Source organism: Nothobranchius furzeri, chromosome 13 (genome assembly GCF_043380555.1).
Source record: "Nothobranchius furzeri strain GRZ-AD chromosome 13, NfurGRZ-RIMD1, whole genome shotgun sequence".
Lineage (NCBI taxonomy): Eukaryota > Metazoa > Chordata > Actinopteri > Cyprinodontiformes > Nothobranchiidae > Nothobranchius > Nothobranchius furzeri.
In genome coordinates this window covers 36,014,529-36,034,709 of record NC_091753.1, presented here as the reverse complement: position 1 = coordinate 36,034,709, position 20,181 = coordinate 36,014,529, and the positions used below count along the sequence as shown (strand labels likewise).

At 43.5% G+C, this 20,181-nt stretch overlaps 1 protein-coding gene and 1 long non-coding RNA gene across 2 annotated transcripts; both read right to left on the bottom strand.

The window, feature by feature from the left end:
* Positions 1–2,694: 2,694 nt before the first annotated feature.
* On the bottom strand, positions 2,695–7,459 carry LOC129156079 (E3 SUMO-protein ligase ZBED1-like). The gene is made up of 5 exons (XM_070543241.1): positions 7,220–7,459; positions 4,524–6,146; positions 3,253–3,262; positions 2,799–2,999; positions 2,695–2,702 (listed from the first exon to the last, which is right to left on the bottom strand). The coding sequence occupies exons 1-5, from the start codon at positions 7,457–7,459 to the stop codon at positions 2,695–2,697; spliced, it is 2,082 nt and encodes a 693-aa protein (XP_070399342.1).
* A 7,961-nt stretch (positions 7,460–15,420) lies between these two features.
* LOC107380421 (uncharacterized) lies at positions 15,421–19,953 on the bottom strand. The gene is made up of 2 exons (XR_001572329.3): positions 17,342–19,953; positions 15,421–16,474 (listed from the first exon to the last, which is right to left on the bottom strand). It is a non-coding gene; the product is annotated as an uncharacterized lncRNA (long non-coding RNA).
* Positions 19,954–20,181: the final 228 nt, after the last annotated feature.

The window sequence follows — 20,181 nt, the reverse complement described above, 5'->3', positions numbered from 1 at the left end:
TAGCATGTCCACACCTCCTCTCTGTGTCTGCTGCCTCTAGACAGACTTTCACATGGTGTGTGTGTGTGTGTGTGTGTGTGTGTGTGTGTGTGTGTGTGTGTGTGTGTGTGTGTGTGTGTGTGTGTGTGTGTGTGTGTGTGTGTGTGTGTGTGTGTGTGTGTGTGTGTGTGCGTGCGTGTGTGTGTGCGTGCGTGTGTGTGGCCAGATGAATCAGGACGTGTACTGGAAGAGAAGGCCAATGGATCCTCCAGGCTCTGTTCCAAAGCTGACTTTTAAGTTGAAGAGTGCAGCGAGCCAACATTTACATCTAATTCTATTCTTTCACTGTGGATCCAAAAGAGACACTGAGAGCAAAGATATTTTAAACCGGGATGCACTTGACTACTGAATTTGAACACTGCTGTGATAAAGAAGACAACTTAAAATGTGAAAGAGCCATAAACTTCCTTTACTGTCAACTCGGCGTCAGTCATGACGGCCTCATGTCAAAATGGAAACATTGAAGCATTTTTACTACCTGAGATGAACAGCAACCCATATCTAATGGCTCTAATGAAGCTGCAACGTTTGTACTGTTTGGAAACTTTTTGGAAATCATTTTAAAATAAAACAATTTCACCAGCAGTGATAGCAATCACTAGTGTAGATCAAGCTTTATTATTTTTTATTTTTTATTGTTTGTGAATTGATTTGATTAAAATATGAAAAATGTAGTTAAGGGGATTAGTTACTTGGATTAGTTACTTTTTGGTTATAATTAATTTTATTTTTAAAAAATTTGCATTAGGTTGTAATTTGAGCCCCACATGACTGAGAAGCTAACAACTTTTTTTCTTGAAGGTGTGATTTACTTGTTTATTTAATATGTTTGCAGTGTTTTCTAGTGCAAATCTATGCCTTATATGTCATTTAAAAATATATGATGCTCCTGTTCTGAGATACAGACGGTTGCTGATGGGGAGGTGAGCTTGAAAACAGCAGGATTACTCATTATTATTAATGATATGCACAAACCTTGCTTCTGATTGGCTAACAGAACTCGTTCAGCCATGCCATGAAGTCACTATCACCAAGTTACTCTCCGCTCTCTTCCTCGTTGCAAAAAACTTTTTTAAAAATCCTTCTGGTGGGCGGGCTCAAGCCGAGACAGGTGAGGCTATGAATGCTAATTCACAGTGTGACATAGTTATGTGAGGTTTTTCAAATCCTAGCATCTCACCATCTATTTTCTATCAGAAGCTAATGCAGGAGATCAGTGTAGGAGACTGTTTTCATGTTCAGCCTGCATGAAAAACCCAGTGGCCTGATTATAATCAGAAATAATCATGAAAATGTCATTTTAGTCAATCACACCTTTAAATCCAGTGAGATGTTTTTTGATACGCTTTAACACTAAGGTTGTTTATGGTGTAATGGGAGAAAACCATAGCTGTTCCTCTACATCCAGAGTTTAAATCTGCCAAGTTTGGTTATTTATTTAGATTTCTGCTAAGTGTAATGCTAAATTAATCTCCATAAAAATGTTCTTATTCTTCTGCCATTTATTTGAACTTTCGATTTAAAAATATACATCCATAGACACCATAAGTTATGTGCCATGAAGCTCAGGAATTTTCAGCAGACAGTTTTAATCTTTGCTTGTAAAACCTTCTAATCTTTGTAATGACTAAGAGTGAGTCATTCTTTACTGGAAAAGGCATGCAAACACACACACACACACACACACACACACACACACACACAACGTGAAAGAGTCTTGGGCACATCTCGTATTTCTCTGAATTTTACTTCACATATAAGAAAATAACTCACACAGAAAAAAATCTCATACTGTGTATTAATGATTGTGTGTTTTAGCACATGTTACAGTAAAGCATGTTTACAATTCTGCTGATGAAGCAGCGTCATCCTTCCTTAAAGAGATTTTTCCATCTTTAAACATTGGGATGTTCTCATGAGTCGTCATTCTTTCCCACATAAGACAGCAGTCAGCATGATCAGCAAGAGGTTTGGGAATTCAGGGAGGTTTTCTCATAAACAATTTAGTACAAAAGCTTTTCAGAGAAAAGGCTCCAAAGACTTTCTTTTTGAGATTTCAACACAAACCTCCAAACACAAAGATGTCCTTCTGCATATATCAAAACTCAGAAGCTGGTCAGTACAACAGCAACAATTTAAAACTCTGAAACAAAGGCAGCATGTAAAAGTCAATGAAAACAAATCATGCTTCACTCATCAGCCCACAGTTCCTGTAAGAACATTCCTGCTTCTTCTGAGATCAAACTGACACAGTTTAGACATTAAATATTTATAAAGTAGTTCGAGCAACTCAGCCATGGCTCTGAAAGTAATATTCTACCAAAGCTGTTTCAGCTCCAGCTCACTAGCTAGATTACTCAAGATCATTGTCCCTTATTTGCTAATTTTAGTTTAATAATTTCCAGTTGTGCTGAAGTGGTTGGTGCACTGCCCTGAACTGCACACCATATTGCAATTTTCAGAATTAGTAAAAACTGGTTGCAGAAGATAACTAGCTGTTGTTTTTAAATCCTGATTGAAACGGAGTGTGTCGTATCACATTAACACAAGGTGTTATATTTTCACACAAAGCCATCTGTAAATTGAGCTTAAGGTAACATTAGGACATGAATTAATAAACTACTGTAGGTAAATGATGTCCTTGCTTCATCCTCCTCAAACATCTAAAAAAAGGGAGGGAGATCAAACATTTTCCAGAAGAGATGTGTTGACCTAATGACATGGTTCTGTGGTGGCTCTTTGTTTATGGAAAAAACAACCTTTTGGAGTCTTCTCTAGAGTCAGCCCTGGTCCAGCATGGGAACAGATTAAGTGAGAAGCTCTGAGTTTCTGCAACTTAAGGTACAATAGGTAAGAATTTCCATCCATCCATTTTCTGAACCCGCATTGTCCACGCAGGGTCGGGGTGAGGGGGGGTTGCCTATCTCTAGCGGTCAACGGGCAATCAGGCGGGGTACACCCTGGACAGAGAGCCAGTCCATCGCAGGGCAACACAGAGACACACAGGACAAACAATCACACACACACACACACCTCAGGACAATTTGGACAGACCAATTAACCTAACAGTCATGTTTTTGGACTGTGGGAGGAAGCCGGAGTACCCGGAGATAACCCACGCATGCACAGGGAGAACATGCAAACTCCATGCAGAAAGATTCCAGGCTGGGAAGCGAACCCAGGACCTTCTTGCTACAAGGCAACAGCTCTAACCACTGCTCCACTGCGCAGACACAGATAAGAATTTCACAGTGAAATTTTCAATCGTGCTGGAAGGAAGGTTACATTAAAACTGATTTATTTCTCTGCTGACTAGAGGGGTGTCCGGTTTTCTTCTTTTAAAAAGGCCAAAGAGGGACAGAGTCTTTTTTACAATCTGTCTCACCTCCATGTTTTCTGGTTCCAGAGCCAATCATATTTGATCCCATGGGGCCAGTAAACGCTGCTGTACCAGCACTTGTAATTTGACACCGGCCGACAAAGATCAGCAGCAATGTTAAAAGAATGTCAGCCCTGAGAAGGCTAGATGCTAATGTTGAGCAAACGATGCTAATGGTCTAATTTCCTCTAATTTCCCTCTGGGATTAACACAGTCTCTTTGACTGATTGATTGATTGATTGACTGATTGATTGATTGATTGATTGATTGATGATTGATTGATTGATTGATTGACTGATTGATTGATTTATTGATTGATTGATTGATTGATTGGTAATTTTGAAAAAGATAATCTTGTCTAAAATATGTCAGTTTACTTTTATCAGTTACCAACAAGTCGATATTACAGTGAAATATCTTCTAGAACTTCTGATGCTGACTCAGAAGATGCATCAGTTGCTCAGAGTAGGGTTGTGACTCACGATACTAAAATTTCAAACTCGATTCGATACTTGAACAAATACTCGATACTCGATTTCGATACTATTTAAAAACACCAATTTATTGAACAAGTTTATTCAAAAAATAACATTCTTCAATTTATATTGCAAAAATTAAATATAAGAATTAAGTGTATAAACTAAAGTGCTTAAAACTTTCAAGTAACAGCATTTTTTAAAAGTGCATACAAAAACTGACGAAAGTTAACATGAATTGTCTCAAATTAAATGTCTCATAAAATCTGTTTTCAATATGAAAATAAATCAACTAAAACTGGAAAAAAAGCATATTTAAACAACACTGTCTGTCAAACTTGTGCATTTAGAAAACACAAAATACTTAAAGTATAACCAATGAGGTCTTGAACACTCGATATGAATACCATAACATAAAATGGTAACAATAACATATGACTGTCAGTCATCAAATGTGCATTCAGAAAGCACATACATAAAACAGTTGAACAGGTAAAACTTTATTAACTCTAGACTATAGTTAAGTTTAAATCAGGATTGAGGTAAAGAGCAAAACCTCTACTCTTTGTCTAATGTGTCACTTTTTCCTGGATTTGCTTTGCCATATGGATATTTTTTGCAGTAAACACCAACATATCAATGTGCTCCTCTGTCAGTCTTGCCCTTCTTGGGGAGCAAATGAGCCCTGATGTACTGAAGATGCGCTCTGAGGCACAGCTTGAGGCAGCTATACAAAGATATTTTTTGGCCAACAAGGCCAGGTGAGGAAAGGTAGTGTGATTGGCTTTCCACCATGTTAGTGGATCATGCTCTGCCTGTACTTCTGGCATGGTTTGGTACAAAGTCAGCTCATTTTTCAGCTTGTACTCTGGCCTGTCACGATCTGCAGAAGTGATTTCAACTTCATGAGGTGCATCAGGGTGTTTCTTTTTCTCCCCTTGAATGTCAGACAACAATCCCTTCAAGTCAGTTTTTGATTTTTTTGCTGGCCGAGTCTCACATGGAGAAGCTACATTTTGAATATTTGAAATGCTTCTTAAGCTATCACAGAGGTGCTCCTTTACCTCATCTTTCAGTGTTGTGAAATTTAGCTTAAAACGTGAGTCAAGAAAGGTCGCAATGTTTAATAGCAACTGTAAGCGCCCATCCTGGTATCGAGTTTTTAGATCTTTGGCTATCAGTTCCTTCATTTGCCTTTTCAGGTGAGAGTCATCATCTTCTACAGTTAAAACTGAGAAAATCTTCCAGCAGAGAGGGAGCACAGAGGAAAGAGTGGTATGCGTTTCTCCACTGAGAGCATCAGTGAATGAGCTTAATGGGCCCAGCACTTCCTGTACAGTCTCTAAAGTTGTAATGTCTGTATCTTTAGGCATGAGGTGCCACTTTTTTCTGTTCTCTGCTAGAACTGCACACACAGCTTGTTGCTGCTCCAAAAATCGGTCCACCATTTCAAAGGATGAGCCCCAGCGTGTTGGCTCATCATGAATGAGACTGTGTTCAACTAACTGCAGCTCTTTTTGTTTGTTCTTAAGTAGTCTAACCATCTTTGGTGACCTGCTGAAGGCTGACACTGTTTTTCTAAGTCTGGATAATGTCGATGAGACCTTGTCTACCTCTAGACTTTTGCTGACTGCCAAATCCAGGTTGTGGCCAAAGCAAGGGATCCATAAAAAGTCCTGCTCAAAAGCCTTTTTATTATTGGAGGCATTGTCAGTTGTAAGGCCTGCCATTAGGTTAAGGTCCAGCTTCCAGGTATCCTGGATGACCTCCTCAAATGCCTCCCTGATGTTTTCGCCTGTGTGGTCAGAGTGAATTCCAACACAACCCAAACACCAGCTCGTCATCTCCCAAGAATCAGTAATGGATTGAATAGTCACAGCCATAAACGACTCTGATGCCCTACTGGTCCAGAGGTCGGTGGTGCATGAGTAAAATGGTTTACCCACAAACTGATTCAGTATAACATCTTTGATACTCTTGTACAGAGCAGGGATTTCACTGTACATGAAAAAATTGCGGGATGGAATGCTATACCTGGGATTAAGGTGCGTAACAAGCTGTTGGAAGCCAGGCTTCTCAACTGAATAAATGGGCACTTGATCCATACAAATATATTCAGCAACAAGTCTGTTCAGTTTTAGAGTCTCTGGGGACTTAGGTCCATATTTTCGTTGCTGATCAAATAGTGCAGGCAATGTCGGCTGGAATGGCTTGTTTGTGGATGTCAACTGTTTCTCTGCATCAGCCTGAGCCTGGTTGTAGAAATGAAACAAAAACAATTTTAATGCATATCGAGTCAAATGTCAATTAAAAAAAAAAGTTCTTTCTGCAGTCTGCACCAACAAAGTTGAGCTCAGCTGTAGTTTAACTTAAAAAAGAAGCAGCAATTTTCACGCTTTCTGGTCTACAACAGTAATCACTTAGACATGCTACTGCAAATATCAACATGGAACACATTTGTGTGTTTCCAATTTTAACATTTTCCATCATTAAGCACCAAGTGGGGATTGTGCTCAGATTAAAACTAAAATGACACGAGAACCCAAATTTTTCATTCAGTCTGTAAATCCCTTCAAAAATTAAAATTAAATGCCATGAAATTCCTCATATCAGTGTTTTTGAATTAATTGTTATTTTCCATCTATTTTAATTTTATGAATTATGTTGTGTTCTTTGTTTATATTTGCAGAGTGATGTTTTGCTGCTTAAACTCTGTTTAAGTTGCATTTTTGTCATAAGCTGTAATGCCATATGTTTTGTTCTGTACTTTTGAACAACTCTGTTGGTCAATAAAGGGAGAAAACGAATTTCGCCACGGTAGGTACATCTAATCTTAATGAAAACAGATTGGCGCACGGCAGTGACGTCATTAAAAGCGCCGGCTAGATTAGCCGCGGCTAGTCTGTTTACGCCTAGAAATCCCAGACCCGCTCCAAACGAACAGGGGAATCACGTTAATGATTCCTAACAAAACCTTTCGACATGAAGATGTTTTGGTGCAGATAATGTCTTATTTCGAGGCTGCACCATGGGTGCCCGTCCGCACCCGTTATATGGATATACGCTGACGGCGATTCGCCGATGGATCTAAATACCCCGGGGAATCCAAGTAGCACCAAAGTTGTCAGCGTGAGTAAACAAACGTACTGCATGCTAGAAATTAAGTCCGGGTTGCAATAAACGGGAGTTTCCTTTAAGCACATAAGCGTGAATATACAACTACGTGTCGGACTTGGTATGCTAGCTTAGCTAATACTAATACGTGAGCTCAAATTTGTTGGTGCAATTAGACACAGTCTTACTAGATTTAATAAATTTTAGACACCTGTTTCATTTCGTCATGCAGTTTGGGGTGTCGGTCTCTCAGATGCTTGGCCAAATTTGTTGTGCTGCTGGACTTCGTAGCGATCTCTTTGTAGCACTCCTTGCAAACGGGCCTGTCATGGTCTGTTGCTTTCCCCGACTCATCAGCCTTGTATCCAAAGTGTTTCCACACTGCACTTTTGCTCTTTGTGTTGTTCACTAAGTTGGGCTGTGAAGCGCCTCCCGAATTCGCTGTTGCCATTGTTCACAAAACAAAACGGAGACCACTCGCGCGGGAAATAGCAGTGTCGTCATGCGGCGTCTTCTTCTTCTGTTTGTCTGGGAGGCGGAGGCTGCTTTACGGCACCTGGCTGTCGTGCGTGTCGGTGTACTTGAAGAAGGCTGTGTATAATAGTCCATAATATCGATACCACAGGGATGGAATATCTAATTTGGATACCACTTTTAATATTGATTTATATCTAGGTATCGATTTTTTTGACAACACTAGCTCAGAGTGGACTCATTGGTTTTGACAGATGGACTGCAGTACGGGTGGCAGACCAAGGCGGGAGCCTTGGCGGTCCAATCCCCGGACAAGAAAAGTAGTTTTTGGGACATGGAACGTCACCTCGCTGGCGGAGAAGGAGCCGGAGCTTGTGGCAGAGGTTGAGCGGTACCGGCTAGATATAGTCGGACTCACCTCGACACATTGCATTGGCTCTGGAACCCGAGACCTGGAGAGGGGTTGGACACTCTACTTTGCTGGAGTTGCTCCGGGTGAGAGGCGGAGGGCTGGGGTTGGCTTTTTGTTAGCTCCGAGACTCTCTGCCTGTGTGTTGGGGTTTACCCCGGGGGACAAGAGGGTAGCTTCCTTGCGCCTTCGGGTCGGGGAACGGGTCCTGACTGTTGTTTGTGCTTATGGGCCAAATATCAGTTCAGAGTACCCACCCTTTTTGGAGTCCCTGGGACGAGTGCTAGATAGTGCTCCATCAGGGGACTCCATTGTCCTGCTGGGGGACTTCAATGCTCACGTGGGCAATGACAGCTTGACCTGGAGGGGTGTGATTGGGAGGAACGGCCCACCTAATCTGAACTCGAGCGGTGTTTTGTTATTGGACTTCTGTGCAAGCCGCAGTTTGGCCATAACGAACACCATGTTCGAACATAAGGATGCCCACCGGTACACTTGGTACCAGGGCAGCCTAGGTCACAGGTCGATGATAGATTTTGTAGTCGTATCATCTGACCTGCGGCCGTATGTTTTGGACACCCGAGTGAAGAGAGGGGCGGAGCTGTCAACTGATCACCACCTGGTGGTGAGTTGGATCAGATGGCAAGGGAACATGCCGCGTAGACCTGGCAGACCCAAACGCATAGTGAGGGTCTGCTGGGAACGCCTGGCAGAAGAACCTGTCAAGACGGTCTTCAACTCCCACCTCCAGCAGAGCTTTGACCACGTCCCGAGAGCAGTGGGGGACATTGAGTCCGAGTGGGCCTTGTTCCACTCTGCGATTGTCGAGGCGGCTGTTGCTAGCTGTGGCCGTAAGGTGGCCGGTGCCAGTCGTGGTGGCAACCCCCGTACCCGCTGGTGGACACCAGAGGTTCGGGGAGCCGTCAGGCTGAAGAAGGAGGCCTACAGGGCGTGGCTGGTCTGTGGGTCTCCGGAGGCAGCAGACAGGTACCGGATAGCCAAGCGGGGTGCAGCAGTGGCAGTTGCCGAGGCAAAATCTCGGGCGTGGGAGGAGTTTGGTGAGGCCATGGAGAAAGACTATCGATCGGCTCCAAAGAGGTTCTGGCAAACTGTCCGGCGCCTCAGGAGAGGAAGGCAGCAACTCGCTCACACTGTTTACAGTGGGGATGGGGAGCTGCTGACGTCAACTGAGGCTATAGTCGGACGGTGGAAGGAATACTTTGAGGAGCTCCTCAATCCCACCAATGCGCATTCCGAGGAGGAACCAGAGCTGGGAGGCCTGGGGATGGACTGTCCGATCTCGGGGGCAGAAGTTGCTGAGGTAGTCAAACAACTACACAGCGGCGGAGCCCCGGGGGCGGATGAGGTTCGTCCTGGGTATCTCAAGGCTATGGATGTTGTAGGGCTGTCATGGTTGACACGTCTCTACAACATTGCGTGGTCATCGGGGGCAGTTCCTAGGGAGTGGCAGACCGGGGTGGTGGTCCCCATCTTTAAGAAGGGTGACCTGAGGGTGTGTTCCAACTATAGGGGGATCACACTCCTCAGCCTCCCTGGAAAGGTCTACGCCAAGGTACTGGAGAGGAGGGTCCGATCGATAGTTGAATCTCAGATAGAGGAGGAGCAATGTGGTTTTCGTCCTGGCCGTGGAACTGTGGACCAGCTCTATACCCTTGCAAGGGTGATGGAGGGGGCATGGGAGTTTGCCCAACCAATCCACATGTGTTTTGTGGATTTGGAGAAGGCTTATGACCGTGTCCCCAGGGGCACCCTGTGGGGGACACTCCAGGAGTATGGGGTGGGTGGCTTTCTGTTAAGGGCCATTCAGTCCCTTTACCAGAGGAGCGTGAGTTTGGTCCGCATAGCCGGTAGTAAGTCGGACCTGTTCCCAGTGAGGGTTGGACTCCGCCAGGGCTGCCCTTTGTCACCGGTTCTGTTCATCACTTTTATGGACAGAATTTCTAGACGCAGCCGTGGTGTGGAGTGTGTCGAGTTTGGTGGCAGGAGAATCTCGTCTCTGCTTTTTGCGGATGATGTGGTCCTCCTAGCTTCATCCAGCTCTGACCTTCAGCTCTTGCTGGGTAGGTTCGCGGCCGAATGTGAAGCGGCTGGGATGAGGATCAGCACCTCCAAATCTGAGACCATGGTTCTCGACCGGAAAAGGGTGGCTTGCCAACTCCGGGTCGGGGGAGAGGTCCTACCTCAAGTGGAGGAGTTTAAGTATCTCGGGGTCTTGTTCACGAGTGAGGGTAGGAGGGATCGGGAGATCGACAGGCGGATTGGTTCGGCGTCTGCAGTGATGCGGACGCTGAGCCGATCTGTCGTGGGGAAGAGGGAGCTGAGCCAGAAAGCCAGGCTCTCGATTTACCGGTCGATCTACGTCCCAATCCTCACCTATGGTCATGAGCTTTGGGTAATGACCGAAAGAACGAGATCGCGGATACAAGCGGCCGAAATGAGTTTCCTCCGTAGGGTGGCCGGGCTCAGCCTTAGAGATAGGGTGAGGAGCTCGGACATTCGGGAGGGACTCGGAGTAGAACCGCTGCTCCTCCGGATCGAAAGGAGCCAGTTGAGGTGGTTTGGGCATCTGGTCAGGATGCCTCCTGGACGCCTCCCCGGGGAGGTGTTTCGGGCATGTCCTGCCGGCAGAAGGCCCCCGGGTCGACCCAGGACACGTTGGAGAGGTTACATCTCCAATCTGGTCCGGGAATGCCTTGGGGTCCTGCCGGAGGAGCTGGTGGACAAGGCCGGGGAGAGGACGGCCTGGAGCTCCCTAGTTGGGATGCTGCCCCCGCGACCCGGACCCGGATAAGCGGAGGAAGACGAGACGAGACGAGACGAGGCTTATGACCGTGTCCCCAGGGGCACCCTGTGGGGGACGCTCCAGGAGTATGGGGTGGGTGGCTTTCTGTTAAGGGCCATTCAGTCCCTTTACCAGAGGAGCGTGAGTTTGGTCCACATAGCCGGTAGTAAGTCGGACCTGTTCCCAGTGAGGGTTGGACTCCGCCAGGGCTGCCCTTTGTCACCGGTTCTGTTCATCACTTTTATGGACAGAATTTCTAGACGCAGCCGTGGTGTGGAGTGTGTCGAGTTTGGTGGCAGGAGAATCTCGTCTCTGCTTTTTGCGGATGATGTGGTCCTCCTAGCTTCATCCAGCTCTGACCTTCAGCTCTTGCTGGGTAGGTTCGCGGCCGAATGTGAAGCGGCTGGGATGAGGATCAGCACCTCCAAATCTGAGACCATGGTTCTCGACCGGAAAAGGGTGGCTTGCCACCTCCGGGTCGGGGGAGAGGTCCTACCTCAAGTGGAGGAGTTTAAGTATCTCGGGGTCTTGTTCACGAGTGAGGGTAGGAGGGATCGGGAGATCGACAGGCGGATTGGTTCGGCATCTGCAGTGATGCGGACGCTGAGCCGATCTGTCGTGGGGAAGAGGGAGCTGAGCCAGAAAGCCAGGCTCTCGATTTACCGGTCGATCTACGTCCCAATCCTCACCTATGGTCATGAGCTTTGGGTAATGACCGAAAGAACGAGATCGCGGATACAAGCGGCCGAAATGAGTTTCCTCCGTAGGGTGGCCGGGCTCAGCCTTAGAGATAGGGTGAGGAGCTCGGACATTCGGGAGGGACTCGGAGTAGAACCGCTGCTCCTCCGGATCGAAAGGAGCCAGTTGAGGTGGTTTGGGCATCTGGTCAGGATGCCTCCTGGACGCCTCCCCGGGGAGGTGTTTCGGGCATGTCCTGCTGGCAGAAGGCCCCCGGGTCGACCCAGGACACGTTGGAGAGGTTACATCTCCAATCTGGTCCGGGAACGCCTTGGGGTCCTGCCGGAGGAGCTGGTGGACAAGGCCGGGGAGAGGACGGCCTGGAGCTCCCTAATTGGGATGCTGCCCCCGCGACCCGGACCCGGATAAGCGGAGGAAGACGACGACGACGGACTGCAGTACCCAGATTTGGCCACAGGATGTCCTTCTTACTCCATCCATCAAAGTCAGCATATCTTTCATACCCATCAGAAGCTGGGGTTAGGTTTGTGAGCTGTTTCGTGTGTTTACGTGCGTACGTGCTCCTCCATGTACACACACACACACACACACACATATACACACACACACACATACACACACATGCGTGTATGTGTGTGTTGGTAGAGATCAGATGAGACACATTTTTATTTTCAAGCCATCGTAGAGTCCACTAAAAATAGAGTTTAGTTCACATGTTCTACTTGAAAATGTTTCATGAATATACAATGAGGATTTCATTCTCAACATGTTTTTCACAGGAAAATACGCTTTGAGCACATTAGTAAATATCTTTTTGCCCGTGAGGAAAATCAGTATCAAGCCTTTACAGCTTTTTGTTTACATACTTCACATGAAACCTACTATCAGTATTTCTGTGAATCTAAAGTCTGGTGCTACTCAAATTTCAATTCAAACTCATGCCCTCTGTAAGTCTGGTCCTTCATTCAAATGCAATCTTTAGATTGTGATTACTTAATTTTTAGCAATGTTAAAACTCAGGCGAAACACGTTTGTGTTGAATGTGTTATTGTATTCAATCCATGCTTCATGTTTTAAATAACAAGAGCACTCTATGTGCGATGGTGCGTGTGTTTTAGGGGACCACTATGTCTTGGATGATGCATTCATCTGTGTATTTGAGGATTTTTACCCACAGAAAGCCGGCCGTGCCTGGCAGGGCTGCAGATGGAGCATCCGGGATGGCCTGAAGTGATAACCCACTCATGTGACTTCAGAGGACATGACTACACTTAATGAGGAGAGTTTCTTGCATAACCATACCCTGTACTCTACACCTCTTTAACTCACACACCGCTCCTCAACCACATTACCATCCTGTTTTCATGTATTAGCACATTGATCTGTTGAGTGTTTAAGTAAGGAATCATACATTTCTGAGTGACTCTGGAGTACTTTGAGATTCTTATGCAAATAAATTAAATGTCTGAAAGAATACTGAAGGTCATGAAGAAAGTTTTTTTTATTTATTATCCCTCGTTTCCAAGAGAACTGTCAATCTGAGTATGCGCAGTAGTCGTAATGTTTCAGCTATCAAATTAATATTATCTCACATTTGATAAGCATCACAATTAAGTCCTGTCATCTCAGATTTGTCATTCAGTTCATTCATTCTTGCAAAGGACAAATTAAGCCTTTGTGTTCATGATCTGCTTCCACAAAATGCTTCATCTTGTCTAGTTCACTTTAGAAGTTTCTCTTCTCAACTTGTTTCATTACTTTGATTAAAGTTATCTTGGTGGTGCACTCGCTGTGGCTGCACTTGAACCTGTCACAGTGTAAAATGTGGGTGTCATATTTTGCCTTGTTTTCAGTTATTTATTTTTTTGTTCTGTGCGTTTTCTGTTTATGTTTCACGCATTTGCTACTCGTCTGGTGATAAACCCCCGTTTGTCAGGTTGAGCGCGAGAGGAGGTTAGGACCCAAGGTCCAGAACACCAGACAACGAGAGGCAGGAGCGAATGTAAAATGTAAAATCCTTTATTTAGGGTGATAACCAAAAAATCCGAAGGGGCAGGAGGTCACAACCTAATAGCAAAACTCTGACAAAAACCAAAAGCTCACTTTCTGAGCAGAGACCTCGAGACCTAGTGGGGTGGGGGGCAAAACAACGCTGACAAACAACAATGAACCGACACACATACAGTGACGAGGCAGGGTTATATACACAGGGGCTGGGTGATTGGGAGACACGGAGCAGGTGCGTGGGAGAGAGAACTGAGGAGAGAACGGTGAGATCAGTTAACTAAGGCCCTGTCCACACGTAGCCGGGGATCTGCCAAAACGTAGATATTTTTCTACGTTTTGGCCTGCCATCCACACGAAAACGGATCTTTTTAAAAACTCCGGCCAAAGTGAAGATCTGCGTTTTCTCCGTTTTGGGTGTCTGCATGTGGACAGACAAAACCGGAGTTTTAAGGTCCGCAACGTCACTTTCCGCGACAAAAAATGCTGACATCACGTGTGCGACCTGTGTTTACACTAGCCGACAGCATGGATGCCCTCAGAGCTGTGCTCGCTTTATCAATTGTCCAAGCGCTTTTTGCTTGTTTGTTTTTGCAAGCGGAATTACTGCTCCTTGCGGAAGACCACAGACGAAGGACGAGGTTAAGAACGGGGGAAGTACTGCCACCTACAGGTCTGGCATGTCCTTAACAACGTATTTATCCCGGTACGTATGGACAGAGTTTTTTTTTTAAACGAGGTGGTGTGCGGATATTCGTTTTTAACAAAACCCGGCTACGTGTGGACTAGGGGGCGATGGTGGCACAGGAGTTAAGCGCTCGCCCCGTAATCGAAAGGTTGCAGGTTCGAGCCCCACTCAGTCTGTCGCTGTCGTTGTGTCCTTGGGCAAGACACTTAACCCACGTTGCCTGCTGGTGGTGGTCAGAGGGACCGGTGGCGCCAGTGCTCGGCAGCCTCGCCTCTGTCAGTGCGCCCCAGGGCAGCTGTGGCTACATTGTAGCTCATCCCCACCAGTGTGTGAATGAGTGTGTGTGAATGGGTGAATGACTGATTGTGTTGTAAAGCGCCTTGGGGGGTTCCAGGACTCTAGAAGGCGCTATATCAAATACAGGCCATTTACCATAAATGGGAAGGGAAAACCAAGCAGAGGAGGGGATAAACACACACACAAAAGTAGACTAATAAAAAGAAAATCTGAACCTATAGAAAACAGAGGAGTGACTAGGAGAGACCTGAGGGAAACCAGGAGGGAGAACCGGAGAGGGCTGGGGACCCAAAGGACACAGAACCTGCTAGGAGGGGAAACATGAGGGAAACCTGGAAGAGGCTGGGGACCACGAGGACACAGAACATGACCCAGTTTGTTTAATCAGTAATAAGCCCTCCCAGCTGAAATACTCCTCTGCTTCTCTTCATGAGCTGCTTGCATTTCTTGATTTTTTTTAAACACAGAAAAGAAAAGTAGTTCTTTACTTTGTTTGCTAACTTTTCAGCTACTTCCTGTAGCCATCCTCAAAGCTGTGGCGATGTTGGTGGCATCACTTCCTTGTCCGTTTATCTGCAGGCAGCAAAGGACGTCGTCGCTCTCTGCTGCCCGCGTTCTCCTGGTTTTGTGTCTTTGTCTCCTTATTTCCCTGGCCTCCTTAATCAGTCTGTTGTATTTTAGTTGTTAGGTGTTTATGATCCTGTTTCTGTTATGTGTTTATGAGGGGGACGCAGTCCTCTGATGCCCACATAAAAAGATCTGAGAAGGAAGTGACGCTCTGATGCATCGTCACAGCTCTGAGGATGGCTACAGGAAGTTGCCAAAATGTTGCAAACAAGGTAAAGAAGAACTTTTCTTTTCTGTGTTTAAAAAGAACCAATAAATGCAAGCTGAACAGATAGACAGAATAAATGTACAGATGAAAGCTGCTTGGTTGCCTTTGCTGCTGCTTGATCGGCTTGAGGAAATTGCTTTATTACCCTGATGTGACCAATAACATCCAAGGGAGAAATATATGAACATTTTTTAAGTTCATAGTTAATTTCACTTTTTTATTATGTAGAAAAATACTAATACACAAATGCAATATCAAGTTTCTATTTTTACTCATGTTGTTGAGTAAAAGGAGCTAATTTTACATAGCACACAGTTGCATAGCTGTAAAGGCAAAAATAGGGTTAAAACAATTTTCTGCACATGAATAAAAAAACAAATCGAGAATGAAAGCAATGTATGTGTATGCTAAATGTTTGAAATTGAGTTGTAATTCTCTTAACAGCCACACTGTGCTTTTGTGTTCACCGTCACATGGTTCTGTTTCCATGCAGCACCACATTTTATCATTGTGTAATTGTCAATCTACAGGAAATGAAAACGAATGTGTTGCTTTTATGATACACAGCAGCGTGTGGTTCTGCAAACACGGAAACAGAACTACTGTCACTCCAGAGAAGAGACGTGACTTTATTCGGAGATTTTTTTTTATTTGTGTTCCAGTGGTTGGTTGAAGAGTTTGCCAACTCATTTTAGAAAAGAAAAAAACATTTCATGTATGCAAGTCATTCAGGTGAAACAGAAATTTTTAGTTTTGAGGAAAAGAATGTAGAAATGTAAAGCATTATCATGAATATAAAGTATTATTGAATGAAAGCATAAATCACAAACACATATTAATATGGAATTATTACGTTTTTTTCCCCCAATTAAAGGAAAAAAGCTGAAATTCTGATGTACATGAGTCTTGTCTGGGTGACATTGTCCTCAGAACTTTATTTGTCTCCAGCTTATCGTTGAAAATCCTGGTGCAGGTTATTTACAAAGGGAAGAAGATGATTGTCTTTAAATATGTAAAACAAAAAAATATACAATTTCCTTAGTTGTCTTGACCAAATGCATCCTCTGCTGTTTCACTTCCCATCCTGGTTGATGTGCTTTCGATCCTCTGCAACACTCAGTCATTTATCCCAGAAGAAATTGGTAATGCAAACTTTCTCTTGTTCTGGAACCAAATGAAATCAGTGCATGTTTGTGTTTTTAATTGTTTTAACTCCATGTGAAAATCCTGTCTTCTCTTAATGTTTGTGATGATGACCTGCAAAAGAAAACAGAAAAATCAAGGTGTTCTACTGTGTCATGATGTTAAAACCTCAATGGAAATTTGATGATACAACTTAAATTTCACATATTCTGCATCACTTTACATTTTGAACTATTACAGTTTTCAAAAGACAATTCTAGGTTGTTTGACTGAATGATCAAACCACATTGTAGTCTTTTATTGAAGCAATGAATAACAAACGGCCTAAACTGAGGCTAAATTTTTTAAACTGGTGCAGACTTTAACCCTCCCACTGTCTTTATGGGTGACCCCGTGAGGAAAGTTGACCATTGAGCAGGATTGATGTTTTATCCCTTGAGGTCCATGTGACAGGGGTGAGGTGGTGCTCACTCCTCACCCCTGTCACATGGACCCCAGGGACAAACCATCAACCCAGCTCAATGGCCAACTTTCCTGGCGAGGCCACACCCATTAGGACAGTGGGAGGGTTAAATGGTTATTGTTATGGGAATGAGCCATTCGAAATAAATGAAATGACAAAAAAAATTCACCTAATATGCTTTATTCTACTCCTTTAAAAGTTAGTCAGTCAGTTAGTTAATTAGTTAGTTAGTTTTGTGGTAAAAAGGTCAAGAACAGATTGTAATTCAAAAGGTTGATTAACAAAAGAGCATTAAAAATAATTTTAGAAGTCAGAATATCATAAAATGTAGCTTCAATAAACCATTTTACACTTGTGGTTAACCAAATCTAATTTTTCTTGCTAAATTAAAAGCAAACAAACTGTAATTTGGAACAACAGATGAGTCTGTCAACCCAAGAAGCATGTACGGCTGCTTGCATTTTTATTCTGGATTGTACATATGAAATGAAGACAGCTTCATCCTTGATTTTTCTCACCTCATAGCTGAGCACTCTGGGTCTCAGAGTTGAGTGGTACAGAGGCACAGTGATTATCCAGTAGCAGCATGAAGACACTTTGAAAAACTCTGCAGGTCTGTAACAGGGACTTGGAGATTTCTTCTGTGTTTAGAGTTGCTTCTAATTTGACGACCCAACAGGGTGGGAGCAAGCGGTGATGAGCTGTGGTCCCCTGAGCCTCAAACAAAGATTTTTGTTTTCCAGTCTGTAAATTCTTCTGGTATTTTTAGCAGATATCCAAGAATAATTAGTGGGAAAAAATCTATTTGAGACCAATTAGATTGATGTAAAAGCACACATGTAAAAAAATAGGATCAAAACACTTTTTATGTTTTTCATTAAACCCTGGAATGTTTAGTATTTTTTTACTATTTTTAATATCTAACTAAAAGCTCCACCACCCACCCCACCCATGCTGTTGTTACCATGTGATCTAAAAGAATGTGACGTTTCAGAGGTTTATTTTAAATAGGACAGCTTTAAATAAGTTACATAAAAAAATTAAACAAAACTCATTCAAGTTTTCTTTCAAAATTATTTATTTTCTGCCCATTATTGTTTGTGCATTTTAATTCTGCTGGCAAGAATAAAAACTAGCAATAAAAATAATGTTTTTATTTTATTTTCACTTCCCAATGTTCTATTTCTTTAAAAGCAATTGTTTTCCAGTTCCTGTGTTTGGCATTCTCATTTCTTTTCATTTGCACTCTGTTTTGGACTCCTGCACCTGAACTTGGTGTTATATTAAATGATTATCCACAGTAATCAAATATATAAGCTCCTGAGCAATCCTCCTCGGATTTCACGCAGGCCAAAAACAAAATAACCAACATGAGGAGCTTAACGAATGATTAATCCACGAAGAAACAGCAGAATAATGAAGCCGCTCACAGATGCTGATGTATGTGCAGAATGCATGCACATGCAGACACATGTGCAGTAAAATGCACAGATGTTAAGCTGATGGTTACTGGAATGAGTTCAAACCGCATGCCTCCCCACGGATTTCTGCATGCCATGAAAACCGGATCACATGACCGACATGGGCTATAGTCATCATTGTTCAGTGTTTTGATGATAAAGAAAAGGTGTAAAGAAATTCCTGTTATTTAGATTTTCACTCCTGTTCATTCATCCCTATCAGCAGCTGCTAGAGTCTTGTTCTAGCACGTTTCCATGGTTTAGATCATGAACACAACTGATTTATTTGATTTAGTGTTGAATCGCTCCTGTAGACACTAATGAAGACTGGGGAGATATTTCAGCTGTTAGATTAAGGTGTTAGAAGGACTAACGCACAGCCAGGAGATACGTCTTTGGTTTCCTTAACTGAACACTAGGAGGTGCTAAAAGCAAGCCAAGGTTACCAAGATAGTATTTTAAAAAAAATACTTTTTCGAATCCCCAATAACACACCAAATAGTATGTCTGTAAAAAGTTTGTAATTAATTTTTAATGTGTGTGTGTGGGTCAGAGATGGGGGTCATGGCTTCTCTTAGACACAGGCAAAGGTTAAAAGGAAAATATAGGGAGATCCAACATTCCGGAAACAGTAATGTAATGGATGTTCAATCTGTGCAGATCAAGCCAACAGACGTTCAGAGTCTAAATCCAGCATTATCAAGATATCTGCTGCAACGAGGTTAAAGCCTTAAACCTCTGAGTTTTACGTCTAAGTGATGCAGCCTTAGATCTCATGATGGTTTCTGATTCCATTCAGATCAAGGTATGAGTGGGTCTACTCATGACCTTTTGTTGAGCCTGGTGTAACCAGCACTGACTGGATTTATATAACAGCTGCTTGGCTTGCATAACCCGCTGACCAATGGCGGGCATGATTTTGTTATTCTGAGGCAAAGTCAACTTTTATGCCTGTTGTAAACAATGTAATAATAATAATAATTTGGCTGTAGGACCTGTGCTCATTAGGATAATGTTGGAGCCTAAAATAGAAATCCCTGCCACAGAGAGAGTTTTAGACCTTTAAAGGGCAAACATAAGGACATGTTCTTCTGAACATGCTCTCAGTTTTTGCAGAGAAAAAAAACTTTAACTAAATCATAGTTATGTGTAATCACTGAATATAAAAAGGCCAGACGCAAAGTTCACCCCCAAAAAAACTAAGAGGACCTTTTTGACTTGTATATGTCTTGGTTTCAAGTTGCATACATTTCATTTACAGTAAATGTCTTCTTCCTTCCAAAGCAATTATTCTAGGCTAGAATTAAAAAGTGTGAATGTATTTTGGACTAATTGCACATATGTCTTAGGGCTTTTAATTTGGTAATTTTGAGAAAATTTTAGTAGCTTCAATTTGAAATCTTTTTTTTTGTTTGTTTGTTTTGCGTACATTTGTTTTTTGTTTGCTTTTGTCCAGTTTATTGCATAGCTGAAAGGAGCAAAATACATCGCTAACACATGTGATCAAAAGGGTCTCCTCAACTTTAGCTGTTGCTCATGCAAACCTCCCTGGAAAGGCTCCACATCTCCCAACTGCAAAACCATTTCACCTGTGTTGCTCAGATTGAGGCTATTTACATGGTGACTGAAGGAAAAAACCAAGATGCTGCATGTTTTCAGCTCTGCTGTGTCAGAAGGCACAGGCACAGACCACAGCCACCACCACTATGTTGCCAATGGTCGCCAGCACAGCAATCCACAGCCAAATGGTGTCACTGGACACTTTCCCATCATCCTCTGCTTCAGAAGGTCGTGAATAGCTTGCGTTGAGGTTGGACGTAGATGTCTGCAGGGACGCGTTGCCGTTGTATGGAGAATCCATGAAGGCCCCACTTACAGCTGGAGAATGTTGCTAAACA

What these genes read in the sequence shown, in the direction of transcription:
- LOC129156079 (XM_070543241.1), bottom strand. Translation starts at nt 7,459, where the DNA reads ATGGCAACAGCGAATTCGGGAGGCGCTTCACAGCCCAACTTAGTGAAC. An exon ending in TGCATGACGAAATGAAACAG is followed by an intron (nt 6,147 to 7,219) that starts GTGTCTAAAATT and finishes TTCTACAACCAG; the next exon opens with GCTCAGGCTGATGCAGAGAA.